At 41.0% G+C, this 18,977-nt stretch overlaps 2 protein-coding genes across 2 annotated transcripts in view; one reads left to right on the forward strand and one right to left on the reverse strand.

The window, feature by feature from the left end:
- Positions 1-610, forward strand: part of LOC109482839 — a 28,329-nt gene extending 27,719 nt beyond the window's left edge. Inside the window, exon 25 of the mRNA XM_019785681.1 lies at positions 578-610. Within this exon, the coding sequence (XP_019641240.1) occupies positions 578-610 (33 nt within the window). The remainder of the gene's footprint in view (positions 1-577) is intronic.
- Positions 611-1,953: 1,343 nt separating this feature from the next.
- Positions 1,954-17,783, reverse strand: LOC109482840. The gene is made up of 18 exons (XM_019785682.1): positions 17,696-17,783; positions 17,426-17,490; positions 16,889-17,094; positions 16,566-16,648; positions 15,939-16,085; positions 15,242-15,400; positions 14,326-14,549; positions 13,937-14,050; positions 13,285-13,675; positions 10,631-10,873; positions 9,254-9,502; positions 8,483-8,569; positions 6,267-6,331; positions 5,562-5,788; positions 5,049-5,131; positions 3,747-3,893; positions 2,093-2,316; positions 1,954-1,962 (listed from the first exon to the last, which is right to left on the reverse strand). The coding sequence occupies exons 1-18, from the start codon at positions 17,781-17,783 to the stop codon at positions 1,954-1,956; spliced, it is 2,811 nt and encodes a 936-aa protein (XP_019641241.1).
- Positions 17,784-18,977: the final 1,194 nt, after the last annotated feature.

An 18,977-nucleotide genomic window follows, 5' to 3' on the forward strand; every position in this document is an offset into this window, starting at 1 on the left:
AGCTGAAGAAAAATGGTGGAAAGTTTCTTTTCTTCCTTTCTCAGTCGTGTATGTCAGTTTAATTCATTTTTTTTACTATAAATGCTAGTAGCTTTAACGTTGTATATTGCGCATGCATGCTTTGACTGCGTCACAAACATGTATATGACCATGAAAGAAAACAAGTTCACAACATTAAGTATTCATGACAAAATTATTTATTTTTCAAGCAGATTTTGAACATCTTTAACATTTAGGAGTTAACACCAAGATCCAAGCTGTCTATGTATTTCTGTAGATGATATAGACGTTGTAAATAACAATACAAAGGCTATCATCTGAGATAAACTGTGTGATAATAATACAATGAATAGTTAGTAATACATAGATCTTTTAAAACCAATTGAAAGTCTGGTTTCTATGCTATGACTTGGGTTGCACAAAACTGATAAAACAGATATACAGTATGCATGTACTTATAAGATGCAAAGTATACTATATAGGCTCAACGCAGAATACCTATCACTATGTCAACAATATTAATAAACATACGTTTTTAATATATGTCAAGTCATAGATTTACCTGTTACCTCTTTAGTTGCGGATACGTGACGAAGACTTCTACCTTTAGCATTACAAGTATGTATCGCCCGGCATAAGAACACTTTTGATAAATATCAAAATACATACCAATGATTAGGTCTCGTTATCGATAGCAAATAGTTTCCATTAACTTCTTTGATTGCAAATTAAAGTGTCTGGTAGTTCGATTCGTTTCAAGAGATGCTAACTAATGCAGAAACACATACCAATAAACGACATTGAACGACAACAGTGCACACATAAGAAGTACTCTCGTGACCTTGTCTATTTTCAACGCCAGGACCTCTGCTCTTTGCTCTGCACTCGGCCCGATGGACCTGGCGTTGAACGCAGGCACATGTCTGTACTGAGTTGTCCATGCTGCTGCATGTGGAACGTAGGTGACAACCGCACTGTCGTTACAACTGTCATTAGTGTGTGGTAAAAGTGTACTTCGTACTTCAGACTTGGGAACGAATTTCTTTTGAGACGATTTTAATTTGTCTTGTTTAAGAACGACGACCCATTCTTTGGTGGGTAGTTCGTGCCACCTGCATGGACCAGGGGTGCGCAGGCGCGCTCGAGGAATGGCCTGGAAAGTAGTATAGTGGGAGGCTTGAGACAGCGTGCTGTCGGGCAGGTTTTCCCCGGGAGATTTCAGTCCGGGCCGCGGTATCAGAATAGATGGATTCCTTCTCCTCTTCTGTTCCTCCCTGTCGATCTCTTTTTGCTCCTACAAAGTAGGTTGTTCAGACGTTCTTCATTAGTTATTGTGCATGGTTGAAAAGGATGAATTTAAACTGTGAGCCTTTCTTCTTTCATGAGAAACTCAAATCTGCGTTCAGACCACTTTTCATTGAGACCATGAGAAAAGAGGTAAGGATGAGACAAAATAAGAAAAGTATTACATCTATGCACATATTATGTATAAATTACATGGCACAAACTACATTTACACAAGTGTGAGAAATGCTACATGGTTTCTATGTGATTTCTGTGTGCGCATTACACGCCATACACGTTTCTTATTACCTGGTAATGACTGATACTGTATGTGCATTCGGGAATACTTAACAGTATGTACCTTTTCCTGTATGTAAGTTGAGACGAAGTGAACTACAGCTGTCTCTACGAGCGCCGCAATCACAAGAGAGGAACACCCCAACATCCAGATGTCCATGGCTCTGGGTTTGTCTACCTAAGAAGTAAAGATAAATTGCACATTGCTTTCACAGTGGTCAGAATCGTATGTGAAACGCACTCAGTTCGCTCGTACATCTTGAACCTAAAGCCATTGCCCATTTTAACATTATAATTAGAATTTGTCACTTAATCAACGGCTCATTCTCAGTTCTAAAATGTCGAAGCTAAACTCAAATTTGGATGAACCATTCACTGCCTCTGTGGGTTGCAATGCATGTCCGGCATCAAATTTATCTGATCATAATGAAAATTTGGATGGTCGGGAAAAAGGACTGACAAGACGTGAATCCCTTAATACAAGAATCACAACAACATGTGATGTACCTACCCACGGCATTTGTACAGTTTTCCCCGCCTGTATTATCATGGACAGGACTGCGGTAGTGCCCAGAACAACCCTAGCGGAGACTGTGGATAGTGTAAGCGGCAGCCATGTTTGTAAGAAGGCGGCCAGCACGACGACAGTAGACGGGAGGTAGTATGTGAGGATGTACCGCCACAGGACTCTTCTGAGCCGGACATCCACCTCCAACCAAGTGGTTGCGCCTGTGTCTGAAAAAAAGTAACGAATCGTAACGAAACGTAACGCTGCAAATCAATTTAGTTCTCTTAGTCTTTTGATTTAATCAATACCTAATGAAGCCATCTTAATCGACGACGCTCGGATCAATAGACCAATCACGAAGCCCCGCCCACCTCCGTCAAAACATAGAAATGCAAATATTTGACGGAGATAAAGATACTCTCTCATTGGTCGAACCGATAATTGCCCTTTTCTTATTGGTTGAACTTCTAATTGTGATGGACATTCGGGATCGGTCTATCAACGCTCACTGCAGCAGCAACTCTTCAGAGACAGTAGTCGTAGTCAGGCTTAACTTGACTGGCTCAATTTGAGAAGCAGCTACAAACTTAAGGCTGAAAAAGATTTACAAAGGCTGCTCGGAAAATTCCCTAAGCTAATTTAGGCCGGAATCATCTGATCCACTCACTTTGGGAAGGACCCCTACTCTTTCTGATAAGCGGGTTCGTGCTCGAGGTGTGGCTCTCCCCAAACACGAGACCTCCATTTAAAGTCCTATCCGAGGGACGTCTCTAACCGAAGCTATCAAGATAGGTACTCATGATCATTTCCACCTGAGCTAAGTGAAGTGAGGAAATGTTAATTGCCTTTCCCAAGGACACAAGATTGGTGAAATGGCAGGATTAGAACCAGGGACCTCTTGGTTCTGTCTTTGCGCCACAGGGCCACATACAAGCATCTAGTTCAGCCAATCCGAAAAAAGTTGAATGTAGACTTCAACAATCAGTAACTGACAGAGATGTCAAAACTTAATATCGTAGCATGAGGTACGCATGTAGTTCCTTTATTTCCTGAAATGATAGAATATGGCAAAATCATTACCGTTAATGTATTGAGCACAGGACTGAAGTTGATTTTTACAGTCACCGATGACAAGACCACAGTCAGCACAGTCAGTTCCTTCACATGTGTCTGCCAGTGACGTCATACACGGTTCCATGTGGTAGTCACAGGTCTGGTGGAAGAACCGGCAATCTGGGGAACACAGACAACTGGTGATATCAGGTAGCATGACACGTACAGTATGATAGTTGTCAAGCACACGCACACGTACACGCAAGCATGCGTTCACATTCAAGCATACACGTTCACACACAAGAACACCATTTCACACTAAAGAACGCACTCAAGCATACTTTCACACACACACACACACACACACACACACACACACACACACACACACACACACACACACACACACACGCACACACACACACACACACACACACACACACATGCACAGATGCACATGATTGTGCATTCTCTATATACGCATACACCTCCATATTTAAACCAACGATCCATTGAATAGAGAGTCACTAGAAAACCACACATTTCTAAGAGCAAAGCCCTATGTCATACATAATTTAGTTTAGTTAAAATGTGTTTAACTGACCTGTGGCGTTCTCACGGAAAGACTTGAAGCCAGCCTTCTGCTCAGCCCCCACCAGTATAAACTGCGACCGGATCCCCCTGGCGTCTACCTTGATAGGTGCACTCTGGGCTTGCCGGGACGACTGCAGTCGGAGCCGTATTCCGTTATCTGGAAGATAAAAAAGTTCTTTTGTTACTTCGAGAAAATTCTTTTGTTTCTTCCTACTATAAACGGTGGTTTAGTATGGGAACAGACGCACCAGGAACATGAATAATGTTCAGTATTAGACAGGGATGGTGTTTTCAGTACCAAGGACAGGGATGGTGTTTCCAGTACCAGGGACAGGGATGGTGTTTTCAGTACCAGGGACAGGGATGATGTTTTCGGTACCAGGGACAGGGATGGTGTTTTCAGTACCAGGGACAGGGATGGTCTTTTCAGTACCAGGGACAGGGATGGTCTTTTCAGTACCAGGGGCAGTAATTATGTTTTCAGTACCAAAGATAGTGTTGTCAGGGACAGGGACAATTTCCGAGACTTCATACCTCCATGAAATATGATCTTGATATGTAAATGTAAATTTCTTCTTTAATTGTTCAAATGACCTCTGCATTAACATGATATATGCATCGTGATGTATGTTAACTTTTGATTAACTTACAGATGTCCCAAATATGACATTCTCATCATTCACCATTACGAAATCATAGAATTTTCACATTAATTATGCAAATTAGGTCATCATTTGCATAATTAGTATCTGTTGAAGTTCCGCCTGCCATAGGTTACATAGTATAATGTAAAACACTGTAATTATAGAATTTCCTCATTAATTATGCAAATAAAGTCCTCATTTGCATAATTTACATTTAATTATGTACATCTCTCTCTCAGCTACCTACACACCAAAAATAATAGAAAATATAGTTGTTCCTGTCTGGACTTATTGGCTTTTAAACATTTCACCAGAAAGTGCCCTGCAGTTCCAGAACAAGCCGCTAGGGGGCCCAAACTCATATGACTTCTTCCCAAGCACGAGAGCTACCTTCCATCAAAATGACCCTAGCATGTCCAGATCGTGAGATATCAAAACCGGAAGTTGCGCTGCAGTACCAAGGGAAGCCACTAGGGGGACCAAAATCTCATCATTTCCAGTTTTCGTCACACCCTACCAACACACCAAGTATGAAACCCATCCATCCAGGCGTTCTTGAGTTATCTTGTTGACCAACAGACAGACGGACGGACAGATAAACGCAACTGAAAATATAACCTCCATGACACATTTCATGGAGGTAATTAACCATTCACTTACACACTTACATGCATGTAACACCACCCGGCAGACTTGTGTGTCTAGTGGATACCTCTCCAGCCTGGCCACACAGCTGACCGTCAGTACACGTCTGTCCGTAAATATGGAAAAACACTACCATCATCCGTAATTATATAGCATACATATTCAACATAATAGCTGATGATCAAGTAATTTAAGAAATATATGCTCCCTTGCATTGCATTTTTCTCTCGAAGTGTCACTGCAAGTGATCAATTCTTCGTCTTTGAAGTTCAGATAATGATAATGAGATACACAAGGAAGGGGTACTGACGAAAAGTAGTACAGTCATTCTATACTTGAAACGTCTGGCAGTTTTCAAAATTTATCCAGTTGGTTGAGTAACAAATTCCCTCCTGCTACAAAATTGCAACATGATGATGTAACCCAACACTAGTTACCATGGTGACGTGGCAGACGTGTGGTGCAGGTCATTGACCTTATTTGCTTGGAGAAGAAGAGGAAACAGAGCAAAAACAATGTGTTATCCTTCGGTAAACATAATCATATCTGATGCGTACGTCATCTTGTAGGTGACCATTCCCCGCGGGTCCATCCACATGGCGGTGTCCCCCTCCTCCTCCGCGATGACCCGGCGGACGGACTGGCCGAAGCCGAGCGGCGGGGACCAGACCAGGGCCGGCGGCACGGGAACCCAGGACTGCGCGATGCCGAAAAGTCGGTAATCCGCCCAGGACAACGTGTACTGGATCCTGACGGATATGTTCTGAAATAAAGATAAAGTTGTGTTTGTTTGTTTTTTGGTGCAATGGCCAATTTGTTTTGAGTACTCGCTTTGCATTCGGTAGATTGCGAGTTCGATCACCGGCCGCGTCATACCAAAGACTAGCCCACCGCTGTAGTGATTGCACAACTGTGTGGCCGAAGAGCTACTGAACCGGAGATGGGCGCCGCCCTATGCCCCACATGGTGCGGTAAGGACTTTATGGGATTTTTTAAAATCATAATCCAGGGATTGCCATCTGGCAATGGCTGTCGACATTATGTACAATTCACTTTGCAGCGTGCTATACACAGGTAAATAATACAATAGGGTATTTTGTGAAAAGAGCACAGTTAAAATGGCCATCACCATGCCTATGGCTCTAATTATCTGGATTATTTGGAGCAATTCCTTTAGCAATTAAAGGACTGAAGAGGTCCATGTTCAGCATTAGATATTTATGAACAAATCGTATTCTTACCGCGTTCTTTTCTGACAGAGTGCCGATGTTAAGAATGTAGACAGAGGAGGAAACGTCCATCCCTCCTAAACGCGACGAAAATATCATGTTATAGAACTGTCAATGTTTTGTTACGCCTTGGAGGGGTAGCTGTGACAAGTTTTGATATGGTCATCGACAGTTATAAATACACGTGGCATACCATTCGCTTCCATTAATTTTGCAAAAAAAATTTCTTGATACCAAAACATATATACTACTGCATATACCATCTAATGCATAGCATAAAATAACATAACACATTATAACATAACATAGCATAGCATACCATAACATAACATACCATAACATAACATAACAATGATAGTACAGACCTATCTCTTTCGGTGCTGTAGTGGAGTCATAATCAGGCGGTAGAAACTTGCCGGTTTTCCACTTCTCCTGCCAGTCAGGCCAGCTCACGTTCGTCTCCGATACATCAAACTACGGTACAAACAATGTCGGCTGAGCTTAAGCGTGGTTTCAGTAACGAGTTAAATTCGATTTAAGTTAGGCCACGTTAGAACTCAGTACATACGTACAGTGTAGATTCATAAATTCCGCAAAAAGCCGGCATGTCCCGGCTTGTCGTATACGTCGCTATGTAATGCGGCAAATTCACAATATCAGCTTTGTATTCCTGTGGTTTAGTAGCATTTTTATTTATTCGCCCGCGCACTAGTTTGGGGGTCTTCATTATATATATATATAGACTGGTTTATTTGCAGAAACACATACTTCATACATACATAGTACAGTAGGTTATAAGCTTTTTGCAGCCAAAGGCTGAATTGAGAAGCTTTTACAAGTTTTTAAGAACTACATGACTAATACATAATGTATATACATAAAAAGTGCCTTGAGAGGCATTAAACACCACTTATGCGCTAGAATAATGCACATTTATGCTAAAATTACATCATACAACTTCTGTTGGCAAATTACTTCAGAGGATGTCATCGGTAAAATTAAGTCGGTGTGGCCTTACAGCATAAAAAACAATGCTAAAAAGATTTTACCTGAAATCCTGCGTCTTCGGCTGCATTTGAAAGAAGGAATATAAAATTATAATAAGGAACATTGTTTCTCCATCTAAGACAATCACTTAATAATCCTGGCCATACTTTCCGTAATTGGCACTATATAATACATAGTTATACGGGAATAACATTGTACTGGACTATACTAAAATCAGTTATTTCACCACAAAAAGATCATAAGCCTAACAATGACTCTTTGTGTGAGGAAAAAGTAGTTGAGCTCCAGATTTTTAATCACATTTATGTCACACATACTCTTCAATTTAGTTTTATTCAAAGTACAATAATTAGTTTATATAATTGCACCATTCTAACATGTAAGTACTTACTCAATAGTTTGTATTGTTCCTGGTTAACGAAAGCTACGTACCTGAGCAGCCTGGGGGGACGTAACAAAGATTCCCGCCCTCTGACTGCCCCTCACACGGCTTGCCCAGGGGAGGGATGGGCGGAGGGCTGTCACACACACGCCGGCGTGTTTGAAAGTCGAAACCACAGGATGAAGAACAGGCGGACCAACTTCCCCACGCACCCCACTGTCCATTGGCTGAAACATCGGCAAGTCAAAGGATTTTTTAATGTACTCTGCTTTCTTGGAGACAAGGCTCTTGACATTTACCTATTCTGTAATATTCTGTATGTTTTTACAATATCAATAATGTACACGTCATAACTTTTTTTTTGCATTTTGGGGGCAAGAATCACTAGAAAGCCATGGGTTTATTGTTAATTTTTGTCACACTGAGCTAAGTACAGGTCACAAGAAAACATGATGAACATTATACAGTTTACAGATACAAATTAAAACTAACAATCATTAGATGCATTTAACTTCTCCTACTGTCAAGTTATGATAAAAGCTAAAAGTACAGATGTGTTTTTTGAAGGATGTTCTCCCTTTTATTTTTCCTGTTTCCTACGTCCTAATCGAGAACTAAGGAGAAAGAGAGAGGGAGAGAGAGGAGAGGGAGAGGAAGAGAAGGAGAAAGGAGGACAGAGGGAGAGAAGGAGAGAGGAAGAGAGAGAGAGGGAGATAAAGAAAGAAAGAAAAAGAGAGGGAGAGAGAGAGAAAGAGAGAGGAAGAGGGAGAGGAGAGAGAGAGAGAAAGAGAGAAGAGAGAAAGAGAGAGAGAGAGGGGGAGAGGGAGAGTGGGAGTACCTTCACAAAATTGCCAGTCTCCAGGATTACCGAACCCGGTGGAATACCCGAAGTAGCTGACCGGCAGAGGCTCGGGATCAGTCCACTCTAGAAAAGGTTGGTCATCGGTGTGACGCTGGATGGTGATCCTTCCATCGGGAGACCAGGTGATCCAAAATCCTCGATATTCAGTTGGAGACAGGAGGCCTTTGACAGGGCGAAAAAATAGATGCATTATTTCTAAAAGTCTAGAGTAGTTATCATTATCTTTGAATATGGAATTCCTTTGTCATTTAGTCCATGTGATACTTGAAATAGATTTTGTCAGATGGGCATTAAACGGGTAAAGTCATCCTACGCAATTTCAGTGCGGCAAAACTGGATTTTCAAATTCGATTTTCTGGTCATTCTTTAAATATATTAAGTTGAATCAATCCTATCCCACAGCATACTGATATCTGTGGGGCAGAAAAAATGTGATTCTACCGTTAAAAAAACGGTTGCTTGTCTTGTATCGTAGGCTGGCTCTATCTATGTATGGACGGTACCCCAAAATAAAGTGACGACTCATGTATATTGTTTTATGGCTATTTCAAACACTTCAAGAATGAAATGATGACAAAGCTCCAAAATGTGCTAAGGAATGGCAGTAAATGTCAATATCATATTTCCCAACCAGAATATTGTTTTTTTACTAGCCTGAAATTGGATGCCTTTAAAACATAATACAAAAATCAGGTATATATTATTCTCTAAAGGAAAAAAATCATAATGCCATAAAATGTCACCCACCTCCAGTGGCAAGACTGATCATGTTTACGCCCTGTGCTCCCCTGCGAATGGCGCTCCTGGCGTTGCCCCAACCGCCGATGACAAGTTCATACATGGGATACAGGACTGTCAGGAAGTTATTGCTGTTTGCCAGCGCAATGTGCACGTCGCTCGGAGCTCTCACCAGGAAAAAGTACGGTGAAGTGGCGGGCGGCAAATCCCAGTTGTATATGTAGAGGATGCCTGTTGTCTTTCCGGTACATGCCAAATCTTTAACATCAACAGGTGAACAGAATTATGAATCGAGTTTAAAAACTGTAATGTCCAACACAAGAAAATGGACTCACCCAAATTTTCGACTGTACAACTCCAAGGAATGAACAATCCACCGCTTCCGTGACGCGTGATAACACACGTGATAACACACGTGATAACACACGTGATAACACACGTGATAACACACGTGATAACACACGTGATAACACACGTGACTCCGTGAGCAGTGGAAAATTTGGGTGAGTCCATTTTATTGTGTTACAGTTTAAACTCGATTCATAATGACTTCTACCAACACAGATGAACTGTCAAGATAAGGTGTACAGAATCATTATTCAAATAGGTTGGGAAGCCATATCTTAGCAGATGTTATCCATATGATAATCCTACTAAATTCATGTATTGTCTTGTACGTAGGTTAATTTTCTTGTACCCACGTATCTATCTGTATGTCTACATGCAGTTTCAGACCTTACGAAAGTCGCTGTACCTTTGTTGTGTCCATTAAGTTTTCTCTATTAAACAGATAAAGAGCATTTTGTTTTCAATTTTCAGTTACAAAGAGATCTATAATTTGGTATCAGCCCAGTGGGCATTGTTCAACGCATAGCAGCGTTAACAACGCATGATGTTCGAATGAGGACACACGTGCAATTTCTAATCATGTAATAGTATCTGCGTTGACAAATCATAAATCAAGTCTTTCTGGAAGTCCATGTATCGTCTGCATCATCTTTCATACACTTAAAGCTACATTATGTAACATTTACGACAATACAAATTTTCTCGCCATGTCTTTCAAAAGGTTGAATCAACCCTACTCCAGTGAAAGTACATATCAGTGCCATTCAGGAAGTGGAAGCATAGTTAAAAGCTGAAACACAGCTGTCAGCCAAGTTTGTTTACATTCTGGTAATTTGTGGTGCCACCAAAAACTGAATGCGTGTTATGTGAGCTGATTTAGCGACGCCAACCATCAATGTTAAGTATGTGAAATAATTGCACAAATATGTTGAAAATTAGAAGTAACGTATTACTATATAATCACATGAATATTTTTTAAATTAAAATAATTTGGTGCAAAATTGTTTTAAAAAGGCCCTTTAAACAAATAAACAATACCACAAACGGGGACGTCACAATATGCCCATCTCTGTGCGGGGTCCGAGGTGTAGCACCACACCGCGGTATCGCCGGACGGATTGCGGCAGTAGTTCTGCTGCAGTCCGGATGAGGGGTAGGCGGTAGGCGTGTAGCTGTGCTGGTGAGGTGTCTGACTGCCCCACGACTGACACGTCTTGTTCGCGACCGTCATGGAAACCAGTCCACGGTAGGATGTCCCGTCCAGCATCTGGCATTCTTGCGCTTTAGAAGCAAGAAATGATCCATATTCATGTCCATTTGATTTTGTTTGTTTGTTTCGCATAACCGGTAAACCGGTTATTTTTAGGCGTAACACACCAGTTTTGTACATGTAAGTACAAGCTGCGTAAGACTAGACTGTACAGGTTTGAACCACTCACACCGAGAAGGACCCCTACTCTTTTCGATAAGTGCGGTGGGTTCCCAAACACTGGACCTCCATTTAACGTCCTATCCGAGGGACGTCCCTGACCGAAGCTAGGTAATCATTTACACATGAGTGAAGTGAGGAAAGTCGTGTAAAATGCCTTTCCCAAGGGTACAAGATCGGTGGCATTGGGTAGGATTTGAACCCGGGACCTCTTGGATCTGAGCCGAACACTCTACCGTTTCGCCACACGACCCCATATGATGCACATTGTAATACTTTTTTCTCACAAATGTTTTCTCGAGCTCATATTCTAGCAAATAAAAGAAAAAAAACTCGTGCACCTAGTACCTATCAGTTTATGTAGTTTGCGTGACAAGTTGACCATATATCATGTATCAATAACTTTCCAAATGATATGACATGAATGGCTAGGGCCAAGTAATGTGATGGCCAAAACTAAATGACCTGTATACATGCCTAGATTTGTTCACATCTGAGATGAAGATGTCTTCTCCAGCGTATACCAAATGCTTTTAGGTAATATCGACTACATAATGCTACATGCTCTTATTTTCATTTTTTCAATAATTTAGTAGTAAAAATTTTGTCACAGAATGACATTTATGAAATAGATAGTGAATTCCGTTCTCGGTGGTCAGGCCATTATTCTTATGCATTTGAAAACGCATCTGTAACTTATATTTAGTGATAATAAAGTGTTGTCGTGCTGAAATGATGATAACGCTAGCTATTTTATACAATTTATCATGATATAATAGGCCATGTCCACAACAGCATGTCCACCCAAATGAAAGCCTAACGATAATTCATCTTGACTGTATCTTTATCAAATATCTGAACCATTCTATTACATAATATGTGTATAATTATCAAGTGTACAATACATACCTGGCAGTGCGTAGACATGTTGACAATAAAGTAGAAGTAGCAGTGACCAAACTGCACGAAACCCTCCTGTCATTTCCAGGCCGTTCTTCCTACACCGTCTGATGTTACCGTCACTCAGATACAGAAGAGAGGGGGGCATAATACAAGCTTACAAATACAAGATTATGACCAAAAGAGGGAGGGTGGAACCTGAGGATTTTTATGAGACAAGGGAGACGGAGAAAACCAGGGTTAAACTGAAAGTTCCGCTAGCAAAGTCTACAGTGAGGCGACAGTCATTCGCTGTAGCTGCCGCTGGAGTAAATACCGATGGTGTAAACTTCTTCAAAACAAGACTGGATAAACGTTGGGATAAGGAGAAATACGAAGAGTGAGAGGAGGGTGTTAACAACAGGCAGACTGTCTCCTAACACTGAGGGATTCTCAAGGTATATTCTCTCAAGGTATCTTCCACAGTGGCTCGCAAAGCATTGTGCGTTACTTACTAACAGGTGCCTGCATCTAATCAAATATTCAGGAGAGGCAGACGAAGGTGCAGTGTACAATAGACCTATGGTTACCGTACAAAGCGGTGTAAATAAGACATGGTTGAGGTAATTTGGGCTGACAGCTAGCTCCATCGATGTGTGACCTTAGCACGTCAAAGGGTAACCGAGCCGGGGTCAAACATTCGCGCGTGCCAAGTTTGTGGGGTCATGTGGCGTAGCGGAAGAGTGCTCGACTCGACACCAAGAGGTCCCGGGTTCGAGTTCTGACATGCCACCGATATTGTGCCATTGGGAATGGCACTTAACACGACTTTCCTCACTTCGCTCAGGTGAAAATAAGCAGTGTATAGTCCTCTGTGTTGTTGGCGGTATTAATATAAGTTGAAAAAACTTGAGTGTGCCGTCACCACGTTTTGTAAAACACCACGACTTGTAAAAAGACAACAGGCAACAAGAAATGTTTGATACGATCAGATAAAGCTTTATTCAGAAGTGTTGGTTATGTCGGCTGTGACAAATACTTTATACTGTCTATTCAAATACTTTTAAGTCACCAATTAAATAACCGAGCGTTTTCCTAATACCATGCATGACGATCTACTGAATTAAACTGCAAATGGCAAAATAGTGAAGAAAAAATTAGTACACTCAACGCTATACATAGTTCAATTGTTGTTCGTACAATTGATTTGGATTCCAAAGACGGAAGAAGGCTAAGATTTAGTGTTGTGTAATGTACACGTGTAGACATTAGTATTGATAAAAGGTCCAGTACCCAATGTTGAATATGAGAAAAATGGCGGGTAGTATGGCCCTGGCATATCGGTCTGTTTTTCCCGCCATGCTGTCGGCCCGTTCGGCTGCACTCGGCCCGACGGTTCTGGCGTCAAAAGCCGGGACGTTTGTGTACATGGTGTGTGACGTCATCGTGGGAGGGGTGTACGACACGGTCGGACTGTCGGCGTGGTCTCGCGACTTCCAGACGTTGTCGTCTTCCTTCTTGAGATCAGTGCCATTCTCTTTGATCACAATCACCCATTCCTTATTATCCGCCATTTGGTGCCACTTTAGCCAGGAAGGATTGTACAAACGTGCACGAGGGATGGATATCGGTTGGCTGAAGAGCGTACCGTTGTTCTGTAGGTGTTCGGGCGGCCTGTGAGTCCACCCCGAGGGATCCCTCAGTCCGGGCCGGGGGATTTGGACAGGAGGGTTCCGTTCTCTCTCCAGCTCCTCTGCACGGATTTCTTTCTTCTCCTGAAAAGAAGATGATTTGATACACACATCATATTACCTTTCTGCTTGGCTATATGACTCATACACCTTCATATTACCTAATTCATTGCACACATGCGGCGCATTCTGTACTTGACATTCTAAAATGTATTTTCAAACAGCTATACCTGTTCAAAAGGAATTCTGTTAAAATATTCATGGACATAGAATCATGATTTTGCTTGGGAAATCCAAGAGAAATAAATCGTGATGTAAAGTATAAAGTAACTCGAATCTAAATACCTTTTCCTGCATGGACAAGGACAGAAAGTGTGCTACAGCGGTCTCCAGAAGTACCACAATCACAAAGGACAGACATCCCAACATCCAGATGTCAATTGCCCTTGGTTCATCAACCTATCAAACAATAATTTAAAAAATTGACATAATATCGTTGTTTTTTTAATACACAATCTGGTTGTTCATTATACAAGAAAGATAAAGATAAACTGGAAAGAAAAATGTCCAGACTATGCCTGAAGTACAAAATGACTAATAAACCGGTGAACGTACCAACTACTAAGTACCTAATACCAGGTTTGTTTTGAATATGTTTACATTTGGGAGAACTACTAAGTACAAGACATGCTCGTATATGAACTGCTCAGGGTCAAAGATTCAAATATACTTACCCAAGGCATGCGCGCAGTCTTCCCCATCTGTTTGATCATCGTCAGTACTGACATGACACCGAGAACGATCCTGGGAGAAATGGCGGCCTGTGTGGGCGACAGCCATGTCTGTAGATAAGAGGCGGAAACCACGACGGTGGACGGGAGGTAGGCAGTCAGGATGTACCGCCACAGGACTCTTCGGAGTCGGACGTGCACTTCCAGGGACGTGAACGCACTGGTGTCTGGAACAATAAGAGGCAATCGGCAGGTACGTTTGTTAGTTACAGAGGTGAACTTGCAGTGTTTGATGACGTGAAAATATACTAGCAGTTTCATATTAAACACTGTGAGTGGTAGGGAGCATGCAATGTGTCCTTGTGATAACCAAAACGTGGATAACTGTTGTGTTGAACTCCTATGCATATAGTTGAATGGATGAATGTACGAATTAATTAATTAATTAATTAATTAATCAATTTATTAATTAATGAAGACCTTTATTGTACACATACAGCTACTGGGTTTTATAAAGTAAAGGTCACAACAGAAGAATAGTACTATACAGATAACGTTACATATATACATTGCCAAGTAACTACAACTAAGTGAATTCGACAAGGCAAGATATGGTTTATAATCAAAGGTTATTAGAAATATACCTTTGTATATTTATTGCTTAGGTGTATGAAGCAAGTGAACACGGGCTGTATAATGCTATAAAGTTTCTCTTTTACACTCAATTACAGAATACTGTGGCATTTATATGTTCTAAAGAAAGACATCACTGGGCAGCGATAGTACATTTTTTTAAGTTTTTTTAATGGATATTTCAATATAGTCTGTACAATGTACATGTGAGCTACAAAGTCCTTGTCTTCCTTTCAATATTGCGTGCTACGGATAGCTAAACTTTGCCGAATAATACAATCGCTACCATTGAGATAACGTGGACAGGTCTGCAGTTGATGTAGACAGTCCCCGATGATGAGGTAACAGTGGCCACAGCCGGACCCAGCTGTACACTCGTCTGAAAGTGACGTCATGCACTCCTCCAAACGGTAGTCACAGTCCTGCTCGAGGTAAACGCACTCGTCTGAACCTAAAGGAAGGAAAATATGAAGAATAACATTAGAAATACACATCTGAAACTTAGCGGTTATGAAGCAAATATACAGATTTCGTAAATATACAACCGCATACCAGTAAGGTATCAGGCCATCGCCAAGGACCAGTGAGGGGAGGCCATGTTGATTTGATTAAATAAATGGCATCCGCGCGCGCATGAATTTTTGTCCATTTAAAAAAAAAAGGTTTCGACCATACTGTAAATCGTCCAAAGCAGCAGCAACTTAAATGGGCAAATATATGCCGTAAATTGCAGTGATGCCGTAGAATGTTAAAATCAGTCTCATAGAAAAAGAAGAAAATGTTAAGAAATAAAAGAATCGGACTTTTATTCGACATACCATACTCTGTATGTTCAGTCATTTGTTCAACCTTAATGACCACGTGGATTTTATAATGAAGGCAACTTTTTCTGCCCATTTTTTTTATTCACACGCTCGCATTATTTTGGGGGTTCCCAGAGGATGTCACACATATAATCGAATCAACAATGGGGACAAACTAACTCGTGCCGTTAGTGATGAATGACTTGAAGACCGCCCGTTCTTCCACTCCGATGAACGTGAACTGTGACACCACTCCTGTAGCGTCACTTTTGATGGGGGCCCGTTTGGGTAATGTAGACGGCTGCAGACGGTACCGTATGCCGTTGTCTTCAAAAGAAAACAAATCACATCAACTAAAACATTCACAAAATAAAAAGATTCAACCTCTTGTGTTGCGCTGTGATGTGTTGCGTCAATCGGAATATAAATATAAACTAAAAAAGGTAACATTTGCAAAACAAATGCATAATGTTTACCTTCAGATGTTCTATCCTAACAAACTTATGTTCTATTTATTGTTACTCAAACACATTCATATACTAGTGATACTCGTATATTGAAGCAGCCCTTCCAGCTCTGCCCATGTAACCCAGCACCACAGGCTGTCTGCTACAGTACCTGTTACCATGGTGACAGACGTCTGGTCCAGGTCATTTTGACTTTACTTGTTTTGAGAAGAAGAGGAAGAAGACGAGGAAGAATGAACAGAGCATAAAATGTTTTCCTTCTGCAAGGGTAAACATAATTATCTTACTGATGAGTTTATCAACCACTATCGTGCATGATTCATATTTTTTATATACTCACATCCAAGCAGAGCCACAGAACAGACCTGAGTGTCGAGAGGATACCTCGCCAATTTGGCCACACAGGTCACTTGTAGCAGACGGCTGGAAAATGGAATCATATTACAACATTTAAAGAGTTCATTGGTATGCAGTAGTACAGTAATGAAATACATTGACAAACTGTGTGTACATGTATTCAGCGGTAAGCTTGCGTCAATGAATGCATATCTATTACATAGCTCACTAAATGTTTGTCATTGCCAGAACTTGAACAACAACAAACTCACACCACCTACTACAACCAGGTTGTGATTCTAGTCAAAAAGTCCAGTCAAAACCTACGTTATCTGAAGAATGATCAGTCCATCTTGGTTAATCCACATCTTGTTGTCATCGTCTTCCTCTGTGCTGGCCCGGCGGACCGTCCGTCCGAACGCGAGCGGCGGGGACCAGAGTAGGGCGGGCGGGACCAGGACCCACCCCGGTGCCAGGCCAAACAGACGGGGATCGTACCAGCACAGCACGTACTGGACTCTCATGGAGATTCTCTGGGACAGTATACATCCACATCAATGAAAATATGTTTGCCTGTTCCCTGGCTCATATACAGCCAAACGCTTCCATAGGTTATTCTATGGAATTTTCTGTTTAAAATGTGTTGAAGACGTAATACAATGTTTGCTTCAAAGGTAATACGACATTTTGACAGGTTGCACTCAAATCATAAACCATGCAATACCGAGCAACGTATCTATGCAAACTACAATGCCTTGGTGATTCTTTTATACAATTATGGCTGTCAAGTTTAAAACAAGCTTAACACAATTTGTTAGGGTTTTAAAAATTGAAAGGTTTGGATAATGAAAACATAAAGTTTACAGCATGTTCTTCCGAATGAGCGCTGATGTTGAGAACGTAGACAGTCGAGGCGACGTCCATTCCTCCTGCAATAATTTGCAAAAATCATAGACACAATTATTTTGATGAGTAAAGGATATTTCTAGTTATAGACATTTGTAACATATGTAAATTAGTGGAGTAGAATGTGTTTCAAAGTTATCTACTGACAGAGTAACTATAGACGCATAGCTTAAACACAGTCATGAAAAGACACAAAGTGATAATTGTACAAAAATGTACAATACAAACCAGGCTCAGCCGGCGCTTCAGAAGAGTCGTAGTCCAGAGGCAGAAACTTGCCAGATTCCCAGTTGTTTTTCCAGATAGGCCAGGTCATGTTGGGACTGCCCTCACCAGGGTCGAACAAACCCTATATATGATAATCGGTTAAAGGTGTGGGTCAATACTCTGCAAATAGTAATAAAAACGTTAAAAAGTTAAAGTCCTTCCCACACTAGGTGGTGCATAGGGCGGCGCACATCTCCGGTTCAATAGCCCTTGGGCCACACAGTTGTGCAAACACTACAGCAGCGGCTACAGCGCTAAGTAGGAAAAACTAGTTGAAGGGAAATCTAAATTTATGATATTTCTATACACATAGTTGGACATAAACAGCGAGAGTATGATGTAAAAAAATAGGCATGAAACAAAATAGAAATTAAAATTGAATAATAAAGGGTTAATGCACCGCCCCGAGGTGTATATGGTGTCATAAATGCATGGTCAGCTGCTATAACCACCGAATAAACCACCGAGTGAGCGAAGCGAACGAGGTGGTTTATGAGGTGGTTATAGCAGCTGACCATGCATTTATGACACCATATACACCGAGGAAAAGGCGGTGCATTAACGTTATTATCATTTAGCCTATCCAAACTGACACAATGAATCAACACAATTCCTGTTCAAAACATTAAACCTTTAATATTTACATAACAATACATTCCAAAATATTATAATCATGGTTTGTACTTTAAAATAAATATGGAGATCATTTTACAATAAATATAGTTTACAACTTTACACTTTAGAATTGTTTCTTTTGCAGCATTGCAACTGGCAACAGATCATTTTACAAGATTCTCCGAACAGCATGGCAACAAACAATCATGCTGTTTTGTTTCTTAAACTTTAAGTTAAAGTGGAAGTAACATGGTACGTTAAAGTTCACATAACCGCTAAAAACATGCGACAACTGAGACATACATGTAGACTGCATATCGTAAAACCATTAAACCATCTAATGCAGCCAGCATGGTAACAAAGCATGTTGCGTAAGTACTTGCACTGAAGTTGATAGTAACTGTCTGATTCTCTGAACAGCATGGCAACAAACAATCATACTGTTTTGTTAATTAAAGTGGAAGTAACATGGTCCGTTAAACTTCACATGGCCGCTAAAACATGCGACAACTAGGACATACATGTAGACTGCATTTAACCATTTAACCATCTACTTGAAGTGGAAGTAACATGGTCCGTTAAAGTTCACATGGCCGCTAAAAACATGCGACAACTGAGACATACATGT

Source organism: Branchiostoma belcheri, unplaced genomic scaffold (assembly GCF_001625305.1).
Source record: "Branchiostoma belcheri isolate BF01 breed outbred unplaced genomic scaffold, Haploidv18h27 scaffold61, whole genome shotgun sequence".
Lineage (NCBI taxonomy): Eukaryota > Metazoa > Chordata > Leptocardii > Amphioxiformes > Branchiostomatidae > Branchiostoma > Branchiostoma belcheri.

Bases quoted from the DNA above. Each gene is read 5' to 3' on its own strand.
- LOC109482840 (XM_019785682.1), bottom strand. From the start codon at position 17,783: ATGACCTGGCCTATCTGGAAAAACAACTGGGAATCTGGCAAGTTTCTG. The intron at 6,332-8,482 runs GTACTCCCACTC...CGTCGCGTTTAG, and splicing joins AGACTGGCAATTTTGTGAAG to GAGGGATGGACGTTTCCTCC. The intron at 3,894-5,048 runs GTAAGTGTGTAA...TTTATCTTCCAG, and splicing joins CCGGGTGGTGTTACATGCAT to ATAACGGAATACGGCTCCGA.